The sequence below is a fragment of the Pungitius pungitius genome, chromosome 7 (assembly GCF_949316345.1).
Source record: "Pungitius pungitius chromosome 7, fPunPun2.1, whole genome shotgun sequence".
Classification (NCBI taxonomy): Eukaryota; Metazoa; Chordata; class Actinopteri; order Perciformes; family Gasterosteidae; genus Pungitius; species Pungitius pungitius.
This window is the reverse complement of record NC_084906.1, coordinates 7,130,078-7,150,688: the sequence shown is the minus strand read 5'-3', so window position 1 is coordinate 7,150,688 and position 20,611 is coordinate 7,130,078. Positions and strand designations below refer to the sequence as shown.

At 43.2% G+C, this 20,611-nt stretch overlaps 3 protein-coding genes across 3 annotated transcripts; all 3 read right to left on the bottom strand.

Annotated features, from left to right (window-relative positions):
• Positions 1-2,755: 2,755 nt before the first annotated feature.
• Positions 2,756-6,494, bottom strand: cpt2 (carnitine palmitoyltransferase 2). The gene is made up of 5 exons (XM_037468987.2): positions 6,043-6,494; positions 5,627-5,707; positions 5,424-5,530; positions 4,023-5,327; positions 2,756-3,812 (listed from the first exon to the last, which is right to left on the bottom strand). The coding sequence occupies exons 1-5, from the start codon at positions 6,231-6,233 to the stop codon at positions 3,484-3,486; spliced, it is 2,013 nt and encodes a 670-aa protein (XP_037324884.1). The 5' UTR covers positions 6,234-6,494; the 3' UTR covers positions 2,756-3,483.
• Positions 6,495-8,381: 1,887 nt separating this feature from the next.
• zgc:109982 (uncharacterized protein LOC553564 homolog) lies at positions 8,382-11,620 on the bottom strand. The gene is made up of 6 exons (XM_037468995.2): positions 11,524-11,620; positions 10,641-10,802; positions 10,322-10,501; positions 10,152-10,245; positions 9,566-9,749; positions 8,382-9,475 (listed from the first exon to the last, which is right to left on the bottom strand). The coding sequence occupies exons 1-6, from the start codon at positions 11,618-11,620 to the stop codon at positions 9,239-9,241; spliced, it is 954 nt and encodes a 317-aa protein (XP_037324892.1). The 3' UTR covers positions 8,382-9,238.
• Positions 11,621-11,922: 302 nt separating this feature from the next.
• On the bottom strand, positions 11,923-19,222 carry LOC119216293 (scinderin-like). The gene is made up of 17 exons (XM_037468988.2): positions 19,089-19,222; positions 17,273-17,465; positions 16,993-17,147; positions 16,216-16,377; positions 15,974-16,123; positions 15,781-15,873; positions 15,556-15,688; positions 15,304-15,392; positions 14,987-15,202; positions 14,703-14,836; positions 14,058-14,148; positions 13,469-13,639; positions 13,205-13,379; positions 12,995-13,110; positions 12,786-12,863; positions 12,616-12,676; positions 11,923-12,531 (listed from the first exon to the last, which is right to left on the bottom strand). Exons 2-17 carry the CDS (start codon positions 17,451-17,453, stop codon positions 12,365-12,367), a joined length of 2,172 nt encoding a protein of 723 aa, XP_037324885.2. The 5' UTR covers positions 17,454-17,465; positions 19,089-19,222; the 3' UTR covers positions 11,923-12,364.
• Between the last annotated feature and the right edge of the window lie 1,389 nt (positions 19,223-20,611).

Below are 20,611 nucleotides of genomic sequence, written 5' to 3'. Positions count from 1 at the left end.
TTCTACTTCTCTAAGCTACTCTTAATGTGCCTTAATGCCTTACCCTTTATTCTACATTTTATAGTATATATTTTATTCTAGAGAATAGAAAGGCTTTAAGTAAAATATTGTTATTGAAGCATATTTTGTAAATGTAATCATTTTTTAAAATTGATTCAAACTCATCAAAAAAGCTTTAAATGACAATACTAGTTTAAACGAAAGTTGTTAAAGTGACAAACCTCAATTGTGCTGTTGAATTAAAATTTTAAAAGAAGTTGAAACTAATCTGTACTGCAGAGAAGTTTTAAATCTGTGAAACTGCATAAATATTACCAGCACACTGAAAATTGTCACTTTATACTATAACTCAGCGGTTCCCAAACTTTTTTTCCTGCGCACCCCCTTCCATGTCCCAACCGGGTTGGCGCACCCCCAATTCACACATAAAAAAAAACCCGCAACAAAACTTTGTTTTATTGTCATATAAAGACTCATGTTTAAACATGCGCAAATAACCATAACACGCATGACAATATCAACACAGGCTCAGTAACAAAAAGCATGGTTAGTGCAAAAGTCGCTCACCCTGCAGCGAGAGAGAGAGAGAGAGAACCTGAGTAGTACAGCCAGGATGTCTTCAGACATGGCATCAATGCGGCGCGACACAGTGTTATTGGACACAGTAATCATGTCCAACTTTTTTGCCTCTTTTTCTCCAAACATCCACCATTTCTTTGGCCGCTGGCAAACACACGTCTTCGGCAATTGTGTGCGGCAGCCCCTTTCTCCCTACTGTGTAACTGAGCGGATATGAAGCCCGTAATGCGTCTTTCGTAGACCCAATGCATGAATTAAACTGCATTTTTGGGGGGCTTTTCTGCAACTCCTCCAATTTTGCTTTAAAAAAAATGTACGGGGCTTTTGAGTTAAATGGCCATGTTTCGTGTGCATGTGACGACGGAGATAAGATGGCTTCAGATAGCTGTTTGCTAGAAATTTACTGCACAACACGCACTCAGGCTTCGGACAATCTGTATCGCCGATCCAAGTGAATCCCAGACCAAGATAATTTTCATATTATCTTTTTTTCCCCGTCTGGTGTTCACCCTCAACACTTCTTTTTTGGCATCTCCTACCCTCCTCTTCGGTTTCCTCCTGTGCATTTTCTGAATCCTGCTCATTTTCTGTCTCTATTCTCTCCGTCTCTGTTGCCTCCAAATCTGGACTCTCTCTTGGTCCCTCTCCTTCTTCGTGACTAACAACTTTATCATAAGACGTCCCACTTGACAGTTTCCCTGTTTTCAGCCAGTTAAGCATATTTAAACCATCGATGAACAAATTGGCACGCATATAGCCTAGCGGCTGCAGTGCATAAAGGAAGAGCATGAATAGAGGTAGAGACAGCAGCTCTCTTCTTCATAATAAATTATAGTTTTTATATTTAAAATAAAAGTGATTACAAAGGAAATGTTTACTGTTGATGCTTTTTTATTGTATGGAAAAATCCCACAAACTGACCGCCATTACATTTTTCCTCTCGCGCACCCCCTGGTCGCAGCTCGCGCACCCCCAGGGGTATATTAATAATATTTCACAATGAACACATACCCCTGAATGCTGCTTTGCTCAGCTGTCCAGGATATTTAGAGCCTTCGTGGGCTGTGGTTGCTTCACACTGTTCTGGTTGTGCACATCGTAGTGAACGCTGCAGGACTCGTGTGTGGCTACTGTCTGTCCGTACTGCCTCAGAAACCCATTTGAAAAGCCAGCTGGGCTGCAGCATCTGGACTCAACTTGCTCTTTAACTGGGCCGTGTCACGTTTCTAAGCTCCAAGATGAGATCAGCTGTTGCTGCATATCTTCACTGAAACTTGAAGCTGACAAGTCAGTATTTCAGTCATAAGATTCAGTCATTTGTTACCAATGTGTCTTAATTGTGGTAGTGTTTGGGGCAAACATGTTACCATTTTTACCCAAATATATGTCTTGAAATGGCCAATTTCTGACATCACCAGTGACACATTGTGCACAGTGGAAGGGCCCGGTTGCCGCTGGTCAGTGTCACATGGTTGCACAGTGGCGGTCACAAAACAACCCTTTATTTAGTTTATTACAGTAGTGTCAGTCAGTGTGTTTATGTATTTTTTATTCATAATTCAGGTAACATCATTGCAAAATGTGACAAGAAAGTCCAAACGTCACTTATTTATTCAACTGCCCGACCCTCACAGGTGATGTGCATTTTATTGTGAAAACTCAATGTTTCTTTGAAAAGTAAAATACAAGGAGGGACATAGATGATTGGATATATGTATATTATACACAAACACTCCTGTCCATGTATATAACATAGTGAAATGCAGCAAATGAGTACTGAATGCAAACCAGTGTTCTCATTGAAGTATTTTACGTTAGCAGCTGGTTGCACTTGTTAACTGTTACTCCCGAGTCTTTGGAAAAGCTGACAGGTCTCCCTCCCAATAATGACCAGTAGCGTTATGGTTAAAATAACCGTCAAACCATAAACAAACCAATTCGAGTGAGTATCCGAATGACCATATACAGTACAGCTACTCAGACTGCTTTTTGGCCTTATTCTACATGCAGACTGATCCACCCGGGAGGGTCAACGACTTCACTTCAAAGCTAATACACAAGTATTCACCAGCACAGTTATGCTCGTCTGACCAATATTAATGTCCAGCGCTACAAGACATTAGGAAGGTGATGCAGCTGTGCAACAAGTCGTAGATCAAGCTTGTGGAATTACTCATATATACTTGTCTACGGTACTCGTGATAATTCATTACACTAATCTTCTGCTGATATTGACATCATGGCGCAACATTCACAATAATTTATATCCGTATAAAAAACATTTGTAAATAGCATTCATGAAACAAACATTTATAAAACATGTCATTAGATTTTTATTTCAAAATACATTCTAACACATCCATGAGCAGAGCTTACTGTGACAAAAGGCAAAAGTTGATTCAACATGCTGATGAGGCACAGAAGTTGACTTCATTCTGAAGTTATACATCTGTAAAGCTGTGCTGCATACATATTGTACTCTGAACCTTGTATCCTGTCACCCTACCACAGACTAACAATTCAAATGAGGCCAAAGTACACAGCACACATGGTTTAATCTCTTTAAGTGGTGCGTATATTCAGTTTAATGAGATTTATTTGAAATTATACACAGAAGACATCTCTTGGCTCACACTATAATACACTATTCCCCCCCCCCCAATTCCATCAGTTTGTATAATCATCTGTTAATCTATAGTTATTTCCAAACACCTTAAACCAATAAATTTAAAGTCTCAACCATCAAATGTATAATAAATTCATACCTAAGCACTGCGATCCTCTATGTGTATAGTTAGTGGTGTATTAGATATTTATCTCACTCAATAGATCATTTCGCAGATAAATACACTGATCACTGCTGTTGTGTAAAATCAAAGATTTTGGATGACAAACACCCGTTCCTTAGCCGAGGGTCTTTCCCTCTAGGACAGTGAAAATGTCCTCTAAGGACTTGTGGACACACTGCAGGAATTCATGGACGTTGCGAGCTGGGTAGCTGGAGACATTGCAGCCGATCCAGTCGTCATGGACACCGTAGCCAACGCCAAAGCCATCAGGCACCACCGGGGCGAAGCCTCCCAGACTCACAGCTGGACTGGTGAGGGTGCTGGTGGAGAGGATGTTGTGGTTGATGGCAGCGTAAGCCGGGTCCGTGTAGAGGCTGTGCAGAGGCTCGCTCTTCGAGGTGGCCAGGTATCGCAGGGCAAACAAGTGACGGTCGAAACCTTGTCCTAGTGGGAGAAATGACAAGTGGTTAGTAAAGAAGATCCAAAAAAAACGTTTGTGTTGGTTTTGATGAGATTTTCATCTAAAATAGCTAATTTAAAGATTAATTTAGTTTTTAGCAATTGAGGTGCGACCCAGTCATCAAAAGAAAAAGTCTCGACAAAAATCCCTGCAAATAAATGACCTTCATGCAGAAATGTCTTACACACACTCACCCATAGCTGCTTCTTTGGTGAGCTGTCCATGATATTTGGAGCATTCACTCAGCATGGCCTGTAGCTGCTCCACGCTGTGTTGTCCTCGCTGGGAAACAAAGGCTCGTGCACATCGTTGCGTGTGTGTGGTGGCAGGTCGGATGGTCTCTGTGCGGCCATGCCTGAACGCTGCAGTGCTGCAGGACTCGTATGTGGCTACTGTCTGTCCGTACTGCCTCAGGAAACCCATTTGAAAAGCCAGCTGGGCTACAGCATCTGGACTCAACTTGCTCTTCTTTAACTGGGCCTTGCCCCCTTTCTTGAACTCCATGGCGTCAATCGTGAGTTTAGATACGCTCGAGTCAAAGTTCTCCTTGGCCTTTTTGATGCCATTCTCCAGCTTGCTGTCCAGGTTGAACTGCAGTCTGCGCACAGCAGAGGCTGAATCCACAGCGGCAGCAGTGGACGCCGGGTTCACCAGTGGACACTCCGTGGTGTCTTTGAAGATCTCATTTTGAAAGCGAAGTACAGCGACGCCATCGCCCCAGGAGTGCTCAAAATTGATGGCTGCCTGTCCATCTTTGGTCAGAATGACTGTGAAGGACTTGTCGAACCACCGGTTGCAGCCGTCCCCGTGCAGCATGTTGTGGGAGATGTGGATGTGGTCCCTCATGCTTTCATCGTCCAGACTGAGACAGAAAAGGGCGCTGTCAACAATCCGCAGATCCTCTGCGTTTCCAGCAGCTATCAGCTTGTCCCTCAGGCCGGCCCACACATCCCTGTTCTCACTGGTCAGGACCCCGAGAGGAAAGGCAGCCGCTGGCGTTGGGTCGCACAGAATGTGCTTCAAGTGGGCCTGAATCTCTGCGGGCTTTACCAAGTTCCCATCCCTGTCTACAATGTCAAACACATACATGTTGCCCTTCCTCATAACTAGGAGATGTCGCGCTTTCTCGTCGGTGAAGAGCTCATCTCTCCCCTTCTTGGGAATCCGAGTGGAGTTGAAGAGGCGAAAGTATTGAGACATGTCCAGGGGGTAAGCGTTCACCATGTAAGCTCCATACCAAGACAGTGAAGACGGGACCCAGCGGATTAATCTTTTGAAGCTATCGGTGTCACTCTTCGCCGGGTTGAGGTGGAAAACCTCTGGCTCTAGCAACCCGGCTCGCAGAGTTTTCATGAAGCGCACTGCTGAACACACCACATTGGTCGCCCTCACAAGCTGGTCATTGTACTCTGCCTTAGGGTCAGGGTTGAAGGACATGAAGGGGTTGAAGTTCAGCACCACAGATTCACGAGCAGATAGATACATGTCAAACCACGGACCTGAGAGAACGAAAATCATTTCAATAGATTCACTAGCAATTTGGAATATTTGAGATGCTCACTTTCGGGCTCAAGTGTTCGGAATGACACACTTACCAGAGATGTAGCTTGTGTGTTTGTTGTTTTTGTCCTGAGCTACCAGTTCCTCGTGCAGCTGTTTCCCCACACCATTCTGAAAATCCTGTGCGATTTTCTCCGTTGTTCTACGGATTCACCGTTAAAATACTTGATAAGTAAGAACTTGATTTAGACCATTACGTTTCTTATTAAAAAGGTCAGATGTCTCTCTGAAAACTCACCTGAACTGGTCCTCATCCAACAGAGGCCTCTGTGCAGCTAGATACCTCCCGACAGTATCCTCCAACTTCGGTACGGGCAGTCTAAACAATTTACAAAACCATTCAGCAAACATTGCTGTAGTGTTAGTTGCAATACGGGGTAGGAACATTTTGTATGAAAGTATATATTTTTAGGCCAACTGAACAGTAGCCTCTTGAGTCCAGTAGATCTGAGGTATCAGTAGATGACACGGCCCCTAGTGGTCATCCACCTCAAATCCAGGGTGCACTTTCACCTACATCCTTTACTAACTGGGATCACCTTGCTACTTCCTCCTGTCATTTCAAGGGTACTTTGTATTCAAACAACACCTCCGGGTCTTGTTGCTCCGGGATGAAAGGTAAACATTTGAGTACAATTTCATTTAGCTTCTTACCTGGGTAAACTCTTCTGGTAATGCATCGATGGTACAACACTTTGGTGCAAATACTCGGTTGAAGACCCCTTTTTGCTGCTGTAGTTTCGCTTGTTGAGGCCCAGGGCAGCAGCTCTTAAATGGATTCGGGATTTCCTCAGAGAGGCCACACAGTGCATTGGAAGCGGACTGGCCATGGTGCTCGCTAGCATACTGCCGACCTACTGCTGTCAGCTTGTGACGACGTGAAGCGCACACCAGCTGGAGCTAGCGGGGGTCAATTAAACACGCGTGTCGGAGCTTCCTTGGCCAACACACACCCCTAGCAGTTATTGGAATCTATATCCGGCTCGTTAAAAACAAATTATATTGAGAAGTGACGGCAAACATGAACAAATACGGACTGAATTAAAAACAGGAAGTTTAGCTAGTGGACAGCGTCACGTGACGACTTCTTCTTCTACGCTTCTCTACCGGATAGTGTGCGAACCTGTTACAAAGCAACACATGCGCAGTGCAACTAGAACTTCGAGGAGATGACAATTGGAGCCGTATAATGACAATAATAGCAATACACCGAGTGGAATTTTAGCAGTTAAAGTTAAACTTCAACTAAACAGACATATTAATATTAATTGTAACCTCTATTATTGCATATTTCATTGAAAGCAAAATTATACTTTTATCAACACAGATAAGAAATACAGACATTGAATAGTTATGTTCTAAAAAATTGATCAATGTTCAACATCCTGGACCACCCTCGTCACCATCTACTGCAGCGACAGCGGAGCACCTCCTCCAACAGGTTGATCCAGCGCCGCTATCACAAGGACAAATACAGGAAAACATTTCTGCCAACTGCAAATAGATTGTACAACAAAACACTGGCTAAATCCTTGTTTATTTAACCACTGCACTAATGTCTTATTTAATATCAAGGAACTACTCTCTTTTTTATTTTTTTAATTTAATTTAATTCCATGCATATTCCACCCCACTGTACATACTCCTCACTTTAGTTTAATTTATTATATTCTGCTATTTTACTGTACTCTGTATATGTTGTCATTCTCATTTTATTTACTGTACTGCTGCTATTGCAAACAAATTTCCCCCTAAAGCCAAGAAAAAAAGAACAATTGCAGGTTTCTTCCAGGAGATGGAGTGTTGGTCTTAGAACTTACAGTACCAGCCAACTTGCAGTTCAAACCAGGATGCAGAGTCGCAGTCTTACACACTTCTCTGCGCTTCCATCAGAGCAGTCACTCAGCCATAGCATAATTAACTCTATAGAAACTGTTTCTGCCCCACGGACACAGTTATTTAAATCAAAGGTGCAACAACCGAGGAGTTATATTTAATAACTTAATCAAAGTTCGGATTGCACAAACCCTGGTTGAGCGGCTCGTGTTTTTGCTCAATTTGAGGATGTGCAATTATTGTGTCTATATGTCTCCAATGTAATGTTTGTACAATTGTATCACATGTCCTCACACTCCATAGACTGGGTCCTGTATTTCACGTATTTTAGTCTGACATAACGCCGCAGTGAATACGTGGTAAGGGAGGCAGCTGGACTGTGCGTCTCCCTTCCTGCTTTTCACTGCTGGAGCCTGAGCCAGTACCTTCGTCTGCCTGAAGGGGGCGTGTGGGAGCACACGGGCTCCTTCTGCTGGTGTTTTATTTTACGTATTACGGACAGACGGCATAGTTAGCATGTGCTAGCTAAAACAGTCAAGTAACATTAGCGAACGTCAAGTGCACCGCATCAGTCCTTTAAGACTGAAAACATACAGTCTGAATCGGACCGACCAAAAACGAGCAATAATGTCTCATAAGACAAAGACAACAAAACAAACATAATGTACCTGAAACAGGTACATTATGGCTCAATTCAGTACACCCCGTGACACCCACAACTCACTATTTGATACCCAAAAAACAAAACAACAGGTTTTCAAACCTCTACATTTATTTTTCCACATTCCACAAATGTCCCGAGATATTTAACACATCCTGCCCCTCAAATAACCATTTCACACGGAGAAATCATCAACTGAGTCTCTTTCGCCACAAAATCGTATTTTTTTCACCTTTAAACTCAAAAAGTCGTACTCATTTGTAACCTGTAACCCTTCTAGGGATGGACATGGTCAGAAACAGTGCTCAGGTAAGCCGTGGCATTTAAACGATGCTCAATTGGCACTAAGGGGCCTAAAGTGTGCCAAGAAAACACCCCCCACACCATTACACCACCACCAGCAGCCTGCACAGTGGTCACAAGTCATGATGGATCCATGTTCTCATTCCGTTTACGCCAAATTCTGACTCTAGAAAACAGAAATCTAGACTCATCAGACCAGGCAACATTTTTGCAGTCTTCAACTGTCCAATTTTGGTGAGCTCTTGCAAATTGTAGCCTCTTTTTCCTATTTGTAGTGGAGATGAGTGGTACCCGGTGGGGTCTTCTGCTGTTGTAGCCCATCCGCCTCAAGGTTGTGTGTGTTGTGGCTTCACAAATGCTTTGCTGCATACCTCGGTTGTAACGAGTGGTGATTTCAGTCAAAGTTGCTCTTCTATCAGCTTGAATCAGTCGGCCCATTCTCCTCTGACCTCTAGCATCAACCAGGCATTTTCGCCTACAGGACTGCCGCATACTGGATGTTTTTCCATTTTCACACCATTCTTTGTAAACCCTAGAAATGGTTGTGCGTGAAAATCCCAGTAACTGAGCAGATTGTGAAATACTCAGACCGGCCCGTCCGGCACCAACAACCATGCCACGCTCAAAATTGCTTAAATCACCTTTCTTTCCCATTCTGACATTCAGTTTGGAGTTCAGGAGATTGTCTTGACCAGGACCACACTCCTAAATACATTGAAGCAACTGCCATGTGATTGGTTGATTAGATAATTGCATTAATGAGAAATTGAACAGGTGTTCCTAATAATCCTTTAGGTGAGTGTATTGTGTAATAAAGAGCTTTGAGGCTTAAAGGATTCAGTGAGTAATGAAATATGTCAGTTCGTGGTTTTAAATGCATTGTCACATTTACTTTTAGCTTTCATATTTTTATTTGTCCATAATGAACACAGATTCAGTATTTCACTCAGCTAAGATTTTATGTATCACAAATATTTATAATAGAATAAAGGTAAACTACAGTCAACCTAAACATGGCTGAATGTACCTCACTAAATACACGATGGCACTCTAGTTGCTCTTGTCCTTTTCCAAGGTAAAGCTCTTTCGGCTTCTCCAGCGCAGAAGCTTGAGGAAGTTCAAACTGGCATTGAAGACCTTGTCGTGTTCAAACACCATTTTGTAAAACGTGTCAATGGGGAGGTCGCCGTTGGGGTCAGCATATTTCAGCGTAGTCATAGGGGTGTAAAGCGTGTTGGTTTGATGACGGAAGGGGGGGTTCTCCATGGTGATGATCTTGAGAGTATGCTGTAGGGGGAAGAACACAGAGCGGATGTAAAACCAGAGGAACAGACGATACAATGATGAGGCAAAGAATGGGGATCAAAGATGCTGCACCTCGGCTACATCTTCAGCAGTCTGCCCGAGGGTTTCAAAGATCTGATTGTAGTTCTTCAAGTAGATGTTGACGAACATGTCAGCAGTCACCTTGTCGGCTTTGCTGAGGTCAGTCTTCATGCCCTCCTCGTAGACTTTACGCTCAAACTCTGTTATCACAGGACCTGGCTCTATCAGGCTGATACTGAGGACAGAAAGGCACAACAGACATACCTCATACCTCACCCGATGGGATGCAAAAGAGGAGAAGAACAGTGCTGCAGTGCTGTTCCCTCTGATGTATTCGGTTAATGAATGCTCTTGTGTTAGTACTTGCCCCAGACCAGGATGTGCTGTGGTGTGATGTTTTTTTTTGTTGCCACAACCTACTTTGCCTAGCACATGAGCCTCTCAATAGTGGGTCCAGTTGTGCAATATGATTGCGTAAATATTTCTCCACAGATAAGTGTGGGTTTTGCAGGCATTTATTTACATGTTGTCCCTAAAGGGGAATGTGGTTTTCCCTAACCTGGGAGCCAATTTGAATCTCACTGAGAATGTTGCGCAAAATAGAAAAAATGGAGCGTGCAACGTCACGGCATCTTACTTCAGATCAAATCTCAGGGCTTGCACCGCTAAGCTTTCGCAAAAGCCTTCCACTGCAAACTTGGACGCTGCGTAGACGTCGTTGAATAAAATCCCTGGAAAACAGAGTCGAACACTGTCAGAACGGCGGGTAGTAACTAAAAAAAAACAGGATGAAGAGATGTGACCGACCCTGAATGCCCATGACGCTGCTAATGACCACTATATGGCCTCTTTTCCTTCTCTTCATGTCAGGTAGGATTTCCTTTAGAAGACGCACAAGCCCAAAGAAGTTGGTGTCCATGACGGTCTTCATCTCATCAATGGACTGACACTCGATGGGCCCAATCAGACCCATCCCAGCATTGCTTACTAAGAGAGGAAGTCAGGCGTGGCGAGGAATGTTATCAAAGTATGTGCCGTACTGTATAAATGGTTGCAGCACCGAGCACCTGTGCAAAGCTGCAGATCTATTTTACGGACTAAGTTGTACCATATGGTGTGTGCTTACTGAGTATGTCCACCCGGCGCTCTGGCAGGCTGTCCACGCAGGCTTTGATGGAGTCCTCATCACACACGTCCAACTGCTTGAGCTCCAAAGTCCGGCCCAGGGTCCGACCCGCTGCCTCGACCAGCGCCTCGCCCTTACTCAAGTTCCTCATGGTGGCATATACTGCAACAAGCAAATTCCTTTGAAACTCTGACTTTCTTTAGTACTTGAAAGCATGACGTTTTTGATGAAACAACAAAGCGATTGTCTTGATAGTGGTTTTGTTCTTGGGCTTTTACTCCAAATATTTCCTGCTATAACAATACTATGGAGATTCTTTAAATCATTCAAAACATGCAACGCCCCAGTAGCTTGGAATGATCTGCAGACATTGAGGCTATTTCTTACATAGAAAGTAGTTCTAATGAAAGCTGTTGGCATTGAGGTCTGTTCATTCATAGCAATCAGTTGAATTGGTGCTGGCTGAACCCCTAACAACACCTTTCCTTCTTTGATTTGCTTGGATATCTTTATTTAGTTTAATCGTGAATATTCACTGTTAATTTACATCTTTATTTTCAATAAGGAGAAAAGGAGTTAATCTTGAGAAATATGGCACTCTGCAACTTCACTAATAACGGACCCTTCCCTTGTCTAAAACAATACTGCAAAACATAATAATATATGACAGGGTTCAATTGATGCAGTTTGTAATAAGAATTTCATGGTTCAGAAATAAATGACACTTTGCCGTTAAGCGACGATCATAAATGTACAAACCAATCTCTAATTTCTTTATTCTCTTACTGCTCAGTCTATTTGCGTGTCAATGACACAGACAGTTTTAGAAACATAGTTGTAAGTTATTCAAAATTTAGATTATTTCATTTTTTGGCTATTTTACCCATGAACCTTTTCTTCTCATCCTTTGCAATGCGGGCAGCCAAGGCGAGGCCGATCCCAGAGGAGCAGCCTGTGATGAGTACCACCTTCTGGGCCATGGTGTCTGGTGAGTGGTGGTCCTGCAGCTCCAGCAGCTCCACCAGTGGAGAACCAACGCGAAAACAAAAGAGAAGGGAGACGGTGAGGAGACCCTTTTAAAGGCCGCTCCTTAATCCACAGGTCCGTGACTCAGCAGAAGCCTTGTGGACATGGAATGGAGATTACCGTTGAGCCGGGACTACACATGGCAGCTGAGGATTTAGGCTCATGATAACAAGTTTATTGCTCTGGAGACCGTGAGTTGACTCAAAAGATTTGGCTGAAAAAGCAGGTCTTGTTTAAATAAAGATATCCAATCAGAGAATCTTCTAAAATCTTTATTGTTTTTATTTCAAATTAAGAATTCCTCAATCTATATATTTTTTGCAAGCTAGGCTGTAAAATGGATTTGTCGAAAAACAGAAAAACATTCTCATACATGATGATCTGTGAATTTGGGGAGAAATAGTGCACAACTGGATCCTAAACAGTTCTCATTCGAACGCATAAGACAGTATGAAAACACAGCATGTACAAATAAATGAGTTATTGTTAGTATTATAGATATTGTGTGTTTGGAAAGATAAAGTTTATGTGCTGAAAACATCAGTGCAGCCAAATGTAGGGAAACTTTTAATGCACCTTCATCCAGACAGAGCATGCTAAGCTCATAATATCTAATGGTTTGTTAACGTTTAAAGTCAAGACATACAAAAAGTAATGAGTCTATGCAGGTTTTCTTGCAGCGTCATGGTGTTCCACTTCTACTTTGCGATAAGGTCTTGCAGGCGCTGGGCGTCGTCCTTCCCCCACATCTCTGGGTCCCAGGCGTGGAACCAGCCGGTGAAGGAGGGCGGCTCATTCCCCAGTTTAATAGTGGCGATGGGGACTCCACGGCGCCCAGACGGGTCCTTATTCAAATATTGTTCAGCTGAAATGAAAAGGACAATGCATTCCTTAAATAAAAGTATCTAATGTCACTTCTCATCATCTTTAATAGTTCTGTTTGTCTTACCAATATTGAGAGATCCAGTTTTCTCTGTCTCATTGGCCTCGCTTCCAACCCAAACAAAGACCTGGCGGAAGAGAAACCAAATAGATTTATGCATATTGCAGCAATAAAAAAGGAAAAATAGAGCGAGAGATCACACTGAATTGTTTGTTCCAAAGCGATTGGCAGCCCACCTGATTCCCGGTGTCCAGAATCATGACATCGTCGGGTGCCAGATCAATCTGTGTGAATTCTCCAGGCACCTCCTCTGCCTAAATATAGAGAAGTGCATATTTGTGAAGTGGCTATATGATTCATTCAGATAACACAGGTAAGAGAAACGCATCCACATTAAACAAACAACCAGCATCTCTTCATTTACACATTAACTCAAGATACTCACTATCAGCCTGCCGGTCTTGTTGGAACAGCCAAACAGCCTTGGAGGCTTAACTGTCTTCTGCAGGGCCACGGAGGTCTGGTAGTCCTTCTTCCCACCGAGTGCTGTCCAGAAACCAGCTGACAACAAGGACGAATGTCAATTTGTCCATTTTACACTACAGTGTTTTATGCCCCCCCCCCCCCCCCCCCTCCCCCCTCCCCGGCAGCTCACCTGGCTCCTTGCTCTCCTCCACCTCAGTGGCAGCTCCTCCAAGCAGGCCGGCGACATACTTGGCAGCAGCCTTCTCCTCCGGTGTCGCTCCCTTCCCGACCCACATGAACAGGGAAGTGGGCGACTTCAGCACAAACACGTCGTTGGTGTTGAGAGAAGAGGCAGTGGGCACCACCTGCGATTCCGCCAAACACAAAAGGAGGGAGAATGGTGTGAGTCCCTCGTGAAGCGTCAGCTGAGATCAATGTGCTGAACCAAACTGACCTCAACAGCCCGCGTGGCTTTGGTGGAGCTCCGGCGGATGTGGAAGAGACGAGTGCTGCCGGGCTTGCTCTCACCAGACTCACGGGATGTCCCGCCCAGGTGGACCACCAGAGGGTTAGCTTTAAACACGCTCACAAGGTGAGGGGGTTCTTGTCCCTGAGTGACACGGATCTATCAAGACAAAGCAGCTTAGCCAACAGGTATGAGGACAACCTGTGGGAGTCATTGGCGCTATACATATGTTAGAGCAAGACATTAAGGGAGTAATTTGCCCATTTTCTGTATGGCTGAGAGTGAGATGACAAGATGATACCACTCTTGGTGAGATGAAGCTACAGCTGATTTGCTTCGCATAGCATAATAGTCCTACCAGCACCTCAAAAGCTCATCCATTAGAACAAGGCTTGGTGTCTCCCAATGTTTCCAGCATTTATGCAAAGCTAACTGGCTGCCGGCTCCAGCTTCACTCGTAATGTCCTTTTATGTGAGTGGTATCAACCTTCTCATTAACCATGTGGCTGTTTTTTGCAAGAACTATACCTTCAAAGAAAAAAAAGAGTTATCATACTGAGTTTCTTTACGGTCTTACCTGGGTAGCTGCGCCACCCATGGAGTCGTCCAATCGGACGGTGAGAAAGGCTGAAGCAGTCAGTTCATCCTTAGTGCACTTTTTCCCTTGCCTAAAGAATGCAAAGGCATCATTTATTCAAAAATGAATTAACCATCAAGCAAAATCAATGGTTATATTGACTGCTAGATGTGAAAAGCAGGTCAATTGTCCTAGCAATCAATGTCTTTATTTCACATTTATATGGTATAAAACATGGTTGGACTTGGGAACCTTTTCTTTTCATCCTTTGCACTGCGGGCAAGCAAGGCGAGGCTTGAAATTGGGAAGTTGGGACAATATCTGTGTCTCATTTAGAATTTGTTTTGTTGTTGATATATTTAAGATAGATAATAATATTTAATTTGTCCAGCAGGGGGAAATCACAGAAGCAAAGGGGTAACGTGCACACAGAGAAAGTTAAAAAAAGATCAAAACATTTATAAATACCAGTAATAAAAAAATAACAAAAACAATAACTATATTATATATACATATAATGAAATAGTACTGACATATACATGATATTATACATACAGAAGCGCTATTGCATGTATCTAAATAAATGGTGGCCAGTAGAGGCCCAAAACCATTTTCTAACAAGTTGCTCCGGCCATGTGTACTCACCAGGTGTAGATGATATGCTTCTCTCTGCCTCCCGAGTTGTAAGAGTACAGCACCAGGTAACAGTCGCCTCCATAGAACTGTCCATAGGTGGATGGGTCAACGGGTACTTTATCTCCTCCTTCCACGCGCCAGATCTAGATACCGACCATTACATTACATTATATTACATGTCATTTAGCTGACGCTTTTATCCAAAGCGACTTACAATAAGTGACCATTGTCACACCTCCACGTTAACGTCTGAATCAACGCATATCCAGCCAGTTACCGGCAGGTTACCATACCTTGACTTTGCCGGAGCCATCGTCCACCATGCCGTGCTGGGCGGCCATGCTGTCGTCGCCGTGGAGTTTTGAGGCGTCGAAGGGAATCTGTTTGACCTTGGCGATGCTGCCGATGGTGTAGGCCTTGCTCGGGCCGGTGGTCTCTTCCTTGTCCAACCAGTTGAAGAAGAACTGCTTGAAAAGCGTGGTCTCGCCCCCCGCTGGCAGTATCTGGATCTGTGGAGAGGCAGACAGGGGGTCAGGCTTGAACAGAGAGACAGATTAGGAGGAAGAACTTCTGGTAGCCTGGTAAACTTTTTACTACGTTGCCATATCACCTGGGTAATTGGGGAGTAATTTTTGTCTTTGATGAACTGGTTTGCAGTAGTCAGTGCTGCATTGCGCTCTTCTTTATTTGCAGCGCTGCCTGGAGTTTGGGATGTGACACAGTGGTGAAAGACAACAAACATTAGTCAAAAATATGGACGAGTCATGTTTTTGAGCGGTTTAAGCATTGATGAATACACAAAACAGAAGGATCCAAATGAGAAGATGTTGCAGAAATGGACAAATGTCTGTCTCTATCCAACCTTTCCAGACAAATATCCTGTTGTCTCCTCCATTGTCCAGGATGTAGCATTCACTGTTGGAGAGCATGGCTTGTTTGAATGGGGTTTTATCTGCTACCATAGTGCTCGTCATGGAACCACCAGCATTTGAAACCTAGGAAGCAGAGAGATGATAACAACATATATATTCATCACCCGAATAGTCAACATACGAATATTTGCAATGCACTATTTGCACGGATTTACCAGATAGAGGGAGGCCTGGTTCTTGTTCCGCGTGTCGGTTTGCACATCACTATCAGAGGTTCCTGAAGGCAGGTCAGGCTTGGGTCCAAGCACCTACAAATAAACACACAAACACAGATTGCAACGTTGAACTCAATTTCTTCCTTGCTTCCCAAAAATAAATATTAAATTTAGATATTGAAATGAAGCTCACTTCAATGACATCTTCCGGCTCGGAGCCTTCATCAATCATTTTCAGCTCACCACGACCTTGTCGCTCGTTATCGCGGATTGCAATGGCAATCTCAGTGCTCTTCAGGCGCTCAAAGAAGTTGCATTCACTGCCGGACCAGTGGTAGATGAGCTGGGAGAAAAAGAAAGACGCTATTAACTTAAGCCTGCACTATTTCAGTCCAACACAAATGGCTTCCTGGCTTTCTGGTTCTTCCTGATTACCTTTCCCAGCTCGATGATGAAGCAGTCTCCTTTGTTGAAGCTATCCCATGTCATGGAAACCTCAGTGGCTCGGATTATCCGACGACCTTTGACATGCAGCAGACGTTGGATGTTTGCCTCATTGGTCACAACGTGCTTGAAGCCTGAGGCCACTCCCCCTTTCTTTGACAAGAATAAAGTTAGAGAGAATATGGTGAAAATGGTGAGATTACATTACACTGTGGCTGCATGGTGGCATGTTGATTTACAAAGATTAAGAAAAAAAGATGTCTGGATTATTATTATAATTTCCAATTGGTATTTCCCCCTTTTTCAATACTAAACTAAAACACTGGAGGTAGTTGGTTTTCTGTTTCTGGTGTTGCGACATCAGAAAAAGAGTTTCTCCTATCCTTGTTTGCCAGCTAGTGGAAATCTTTGGCTGAAAACTTGAAAAAGCAACAAAACCCAACTCGCATAAAAACTTGCAACACTTTAAAAAACGCCCTTCAGGTCACTCCATTGGCTTTGTCTGTTTTTTTTTATTGGTACAAGCCCCGGACCTGGGGCGACAGGTCCTTCTCAGCTGCTGCACCTTCCTTCATTCAAACAAGCCCTCAAAACCTACCTCTATAAATTCTCTTCAAACTCCTGCACTCCATTACATGACTCATTCCACGCAGTTTTTTCAGTTCTTCCGTCCTGATCTTTCTTAAAACGTCACATGGTTTTTGTTTTGGCCTATTTTACGGCTTTGATTTACCATGAAAAGAACACAGTGTTCATAGCATATTTCACCTTGTATTTGATGCCAGACTTGAAGTACCCAAGAAAAGTGAGGGACTCGTTGTTTTGATACTCAGTGAACTGAATTGGGGCTCCTTTCATGTGGGTGTCCAGTTGGGTCATGAAGATGGCAGCACACCCCTTCTCATCCTGGGAAGCTTCTTCACCTTCGGTTTAACGGTTAAAAAAACAAACAGAAGAGATTTTTAAAAAAATGAAAGCATTGACTGAACAATGATGGGGGTTTAATTATATTATGAGCCAGAGACTTCTTGCAGGTGAAGTTCAATACCTAACCAGGAGTGAATGTTGTAAGAAGGAGCACGGGTTGTGTGGAGCACTATGTAGGAGTCTCCGGTGAAGAAATTGCCATGGAGTTCAGGAGGGACGGGTGCCAAGTCCATTTTCTCAATACGCCACACTTGCAGGCCGGGCTTCTTCCCTGCGGCCTCAAACTCCTTGTGTAACGCCATAGTGCTCTGGGTCTGAGGGAAGGCATGTCTTCATTAGCAAGTAACCCATCAGGCACAGCAAGGACAGATGTGTTAGAACACTGGTGCTGGTGTACTGTTACAGCTTCACACAGGGATCAAAGGGTTATCGGAATGAGAACTGGAAATTGAAGTCTCTTTTCAAGCACAAATGTAAAACATTCTTCAGAAATGTGAAGATTTGCTGCTCTTTTTCTGTTCATAAACTTCCTATAGGTTTGGGGATATTTAAGTAGGCTAACAGGAAATTTAGGAAATGAAAAACAGAGTGTTGAAATAGTTTAATACAGATTTCTGGCAGACAGAAATGTTTTGATGAAAAATAGCAGAAAGAAACCTTGTTAACCATGAAAGCATTGTCTCAAGTTTTATATCATCATCTCAACCTGAGTAATTGGGTGCATCACCAATCATTCATAAGTCAATCAGCAGGGTTTTAACTCCCATTTGCTTAAAAATAAAGCAAAATACTCTTCATCTCTGAACAAAAGGTTTTTAATGTATTCACTGTGCATAAGTTGCTGCTTAACATGTAATACAGGTTCCATGTAATTAGCAGACGACCGTTGGTTTAAAGTGGTGAGAAAAAAAAAATCACCTGATCCATCAGGAAAGGCGTGTCCTCTACACTCACCGCAAAAGCATTTTTTGGGGCCTCAAAAGCCGCTGCTCAAAGTCCAAAGTAACAAAACCTGTCTCTGCAAAGAGTAGCTTATAATGATGGCATGCGAATATTGTTAAAGAGGCCTAGATGGTGTAGTGCCAGTGAAATGTTTGTTAACACTTTCAAAGCTGTATTAAGAAATCTAAATGTATCTGCCGGGTTTAACATCTCTGAAAATGTAATGATCCTGGCTTTGTCAAATAGAAAGTTTAGCACTACACGCTACCAGTCCCAATTTTGGAGATATTGGTACAGTTGTCTGTTCATAAGGCCTTTGTAAATCTATGTACTCAGCTTGTGACCCTGTTTGTATTTTTTTTTATATATATGTATTTACTCTTATTGTACCATCTGGACCTTGAGTCTGTAATAAAGAGTTGATTAATTGTAATTCTTGCTGCGTGTTACTGCAGGGCCTGAGACTCAAGGGACAGCTTGATGTCAACACAGGGGATCAAGCAAACAAGTCCAAGTGAGTCGTGTGGGTTGTTTACCCGCTTTGGAAGAACTACACCTTAATGTATAAGCGCTCTCGCGAGGAAGAACAACTACAATCTAACAAGGGAACGTGGGAAGTGTGTAAGTTTATATGGGTGGGGTTGTCAGAGGGAAACACCCAGGGCTGGAGATTGGATACAGGTGAGAAGAATGAGTAATCAGAAAACCCCTCATGAGGCTACCGAGGCGTTACAGATGAACGTGGGGAGAAAATTAATGTATGCAAAGAATATCAACCATGCACGAGAGAAAACACAACTTAGCATTAGTATTTATTACATAGCAGTAGAAATGTAGCATCAACTATCAAGCGTCCTTCAATGCAACTTGTTGAACACTTGTTGCAATAGGTAAAACTAGCATTTAGTCATTACTTCCTACGTACCCATCTGAATAGTTTAGGAGAGCTTTTCATAGCATTCTAAAGGTGCAGACAATCAACAACTTGACATTACCTGGTGAGGAGAGAAGGTAGATGCTGGTTGAGAAGAACAGGGTACTACTGAACAGCTGCACGTCCAGGTTTCCGCCCCGATTGTCTGTGCTCAAGTCTGATATATAGTGCAGAGACACATCCGCGTTGAAAAGGTGAGGCGTGGCCAGCTGCAACCCGACCCAACCCACCCACTTTAAAGAAGAGCTGCCAAATAGGGAAACATTATGTAGCCTCATGCAAGGCTAGATTAAAAATCAAATCTGACAGCCAACTAAAACCCAAGCATGGCTAAAACATTATCGTTAGTGTTTTGATCTAACAATATTGCCATTTAAATCCCTAATACTCGATCTGTTTACAAACTATTGTAGACATTTAGGTGTAAGTATTATTCATGATTTGAGCTTACTGTGATGAGCGGAAACAAGGAGGGACTGTAAGCCTGCTCCACCCAAAGATAGTCAAATTGTAGCCACAGAGGGAATGAAAGCTGCAGAATAATTTAGATCCAATATAATGTGAACACTGTGCCACACACTCTTCTTATCGGGTGGCATAGTTGATCAGACATTATAGCGCTGCAGGAATAACTTGCACCTAAACCAAGGTCTGTAACACAACCTGAAGAGACCTTTGTTCTTGTGTGACCCCCTCCTACAACCATGTGGCAGCTGGACACGGAGTTCAGGCACAAATCTCTCCCTCAGCCCTGGAGGTCGCCCCAGTTTAGGGCTGGGTCCATTAATCCTTCGGTCAGAGCTGCATCAGCACATTCTGCCTCGTTGAGTAGTGTAAACACAGCTACACGCTCATTGTCTGGGACATACCAATGTGCCTCCACAAGACCAAACACATAAGTGCACACGCACAGTCTTAAATGTGGCCCAACAATGAAAAAGCTGCCAGCTTCGGGCTACCTGTTCCAGCTTGTGCGTGCATAAAATGGATGTAGCATGTAGCACAGGGCGTTGCCGGATATCAGCATAGGAAGGAAAATATCACATGAAGACGAGCAGCATACAGCACTTTCTGGCTTGAACAATCTTGGTCTCAATCTCTATAGTTTCAAGTGTTCTTCAATACATTTTGGTTCCTTTTAGAGAAGAATACACAATGAAGCAACGTATGCTTTGGGCATGGCTACTTTTTGATTGACAGGTCTCTACCAAAGAGTTTCCTCATTTGTTTTTAACCCTTTTATGTTCATGAAACATTTTGGTCACATGAAATGTTCATTAGTCAGCGTTATAGGTCGTATTTAGTTCAACCCTCTCATCTCAATTCTGGTTGTGAGGATAAATATATTTGGCATTAACAAAAAATGCCAAACTGTAAGCTTAAGAGCAGTGTCCACGAATCAATAGGGGACTTCACTGTGACTTTGTCCCCTTCTAATATGCAGTCCAGCAGGAATGGAGGGGAAACAGCAAACCCAGAATGCAAATATGAGAGTTTGATTTAAACACACGATGTGTATAACGTGTTAATGCGTGACATTTAGATGCTGTTAGGTTGAAAACCAATCCAGCTGTTGGCTCCTTG

Excerpts from the sequence above, each read along its gene's own strand:
- LOC119216293 (XM_037468988.2), bottom strand. The coding sequence starts at position 17,453 with ATGGCGTTACACAAGGAGTTTGAGGCCGCAGGGAAGAAGCCCGGCCTG. Across the intron at positions 15,874-15,973 it reads AGCCGGAAGATGTCATTGAA|GTGCTTGGACCCAAGCCTGA; the intron begins GTGAGCTTCATT and ends GTTTATTTGTAG. Across the intron at positions 15,689-15,780 it reads ACCAGGCCTCCCTCTATCTG|GTTTCAAATGCTGGTGGTTC; the intron begins GTAAATCCGTGC and ends TCTGCTTCCTAG.
- cpt2 (XM_037468987.2), bottom strand. The coding sequence starts at position 6,233 with ATGCTAGCGAGCACCATGGCCAGTCCGCTTCCAATGCACTGTGTGGCC. Across the intron at positions 5,531-5,626 it reads TTGGATGAGGACCAGTTCAG|AACAACGGAGAAAATCGCAC; the intron begins GTGAGTTTTCAG and ends GTGAATCCGTAG. Across the intron at positions 3,813-4,022 it reads CACCAAAGAAGCAGCTATGG|GACAAGGTTTCGACCGTCAC; the intron begins GTGAGTGTGTGT and ends TTCTCCCACTAG.
- zgc:109982 (XM_037468995.2), bottom strand. The coding sequence starts at position 11,620 with ATGGCCCAGAAGGTGGTACTCATCACAGGCTGCTCCTCTGGGATCGGC. Across the intron at positions 9,750-10,151 it reads GCCCTGAGATTTGATCTGAA|TATCAGCCTGATAGAGCCAG; the intron begins GTAAGATGCCGT and ends TTCTGTCCTCAG. Across the intron at positions 9,476-9,565 it reads CTGCTGAAGATGTAGCCGAG|CATACTCTCAAGATCATCAC; the intron begins GTGCAGCATCTT and ends TTCCCCCTACAG.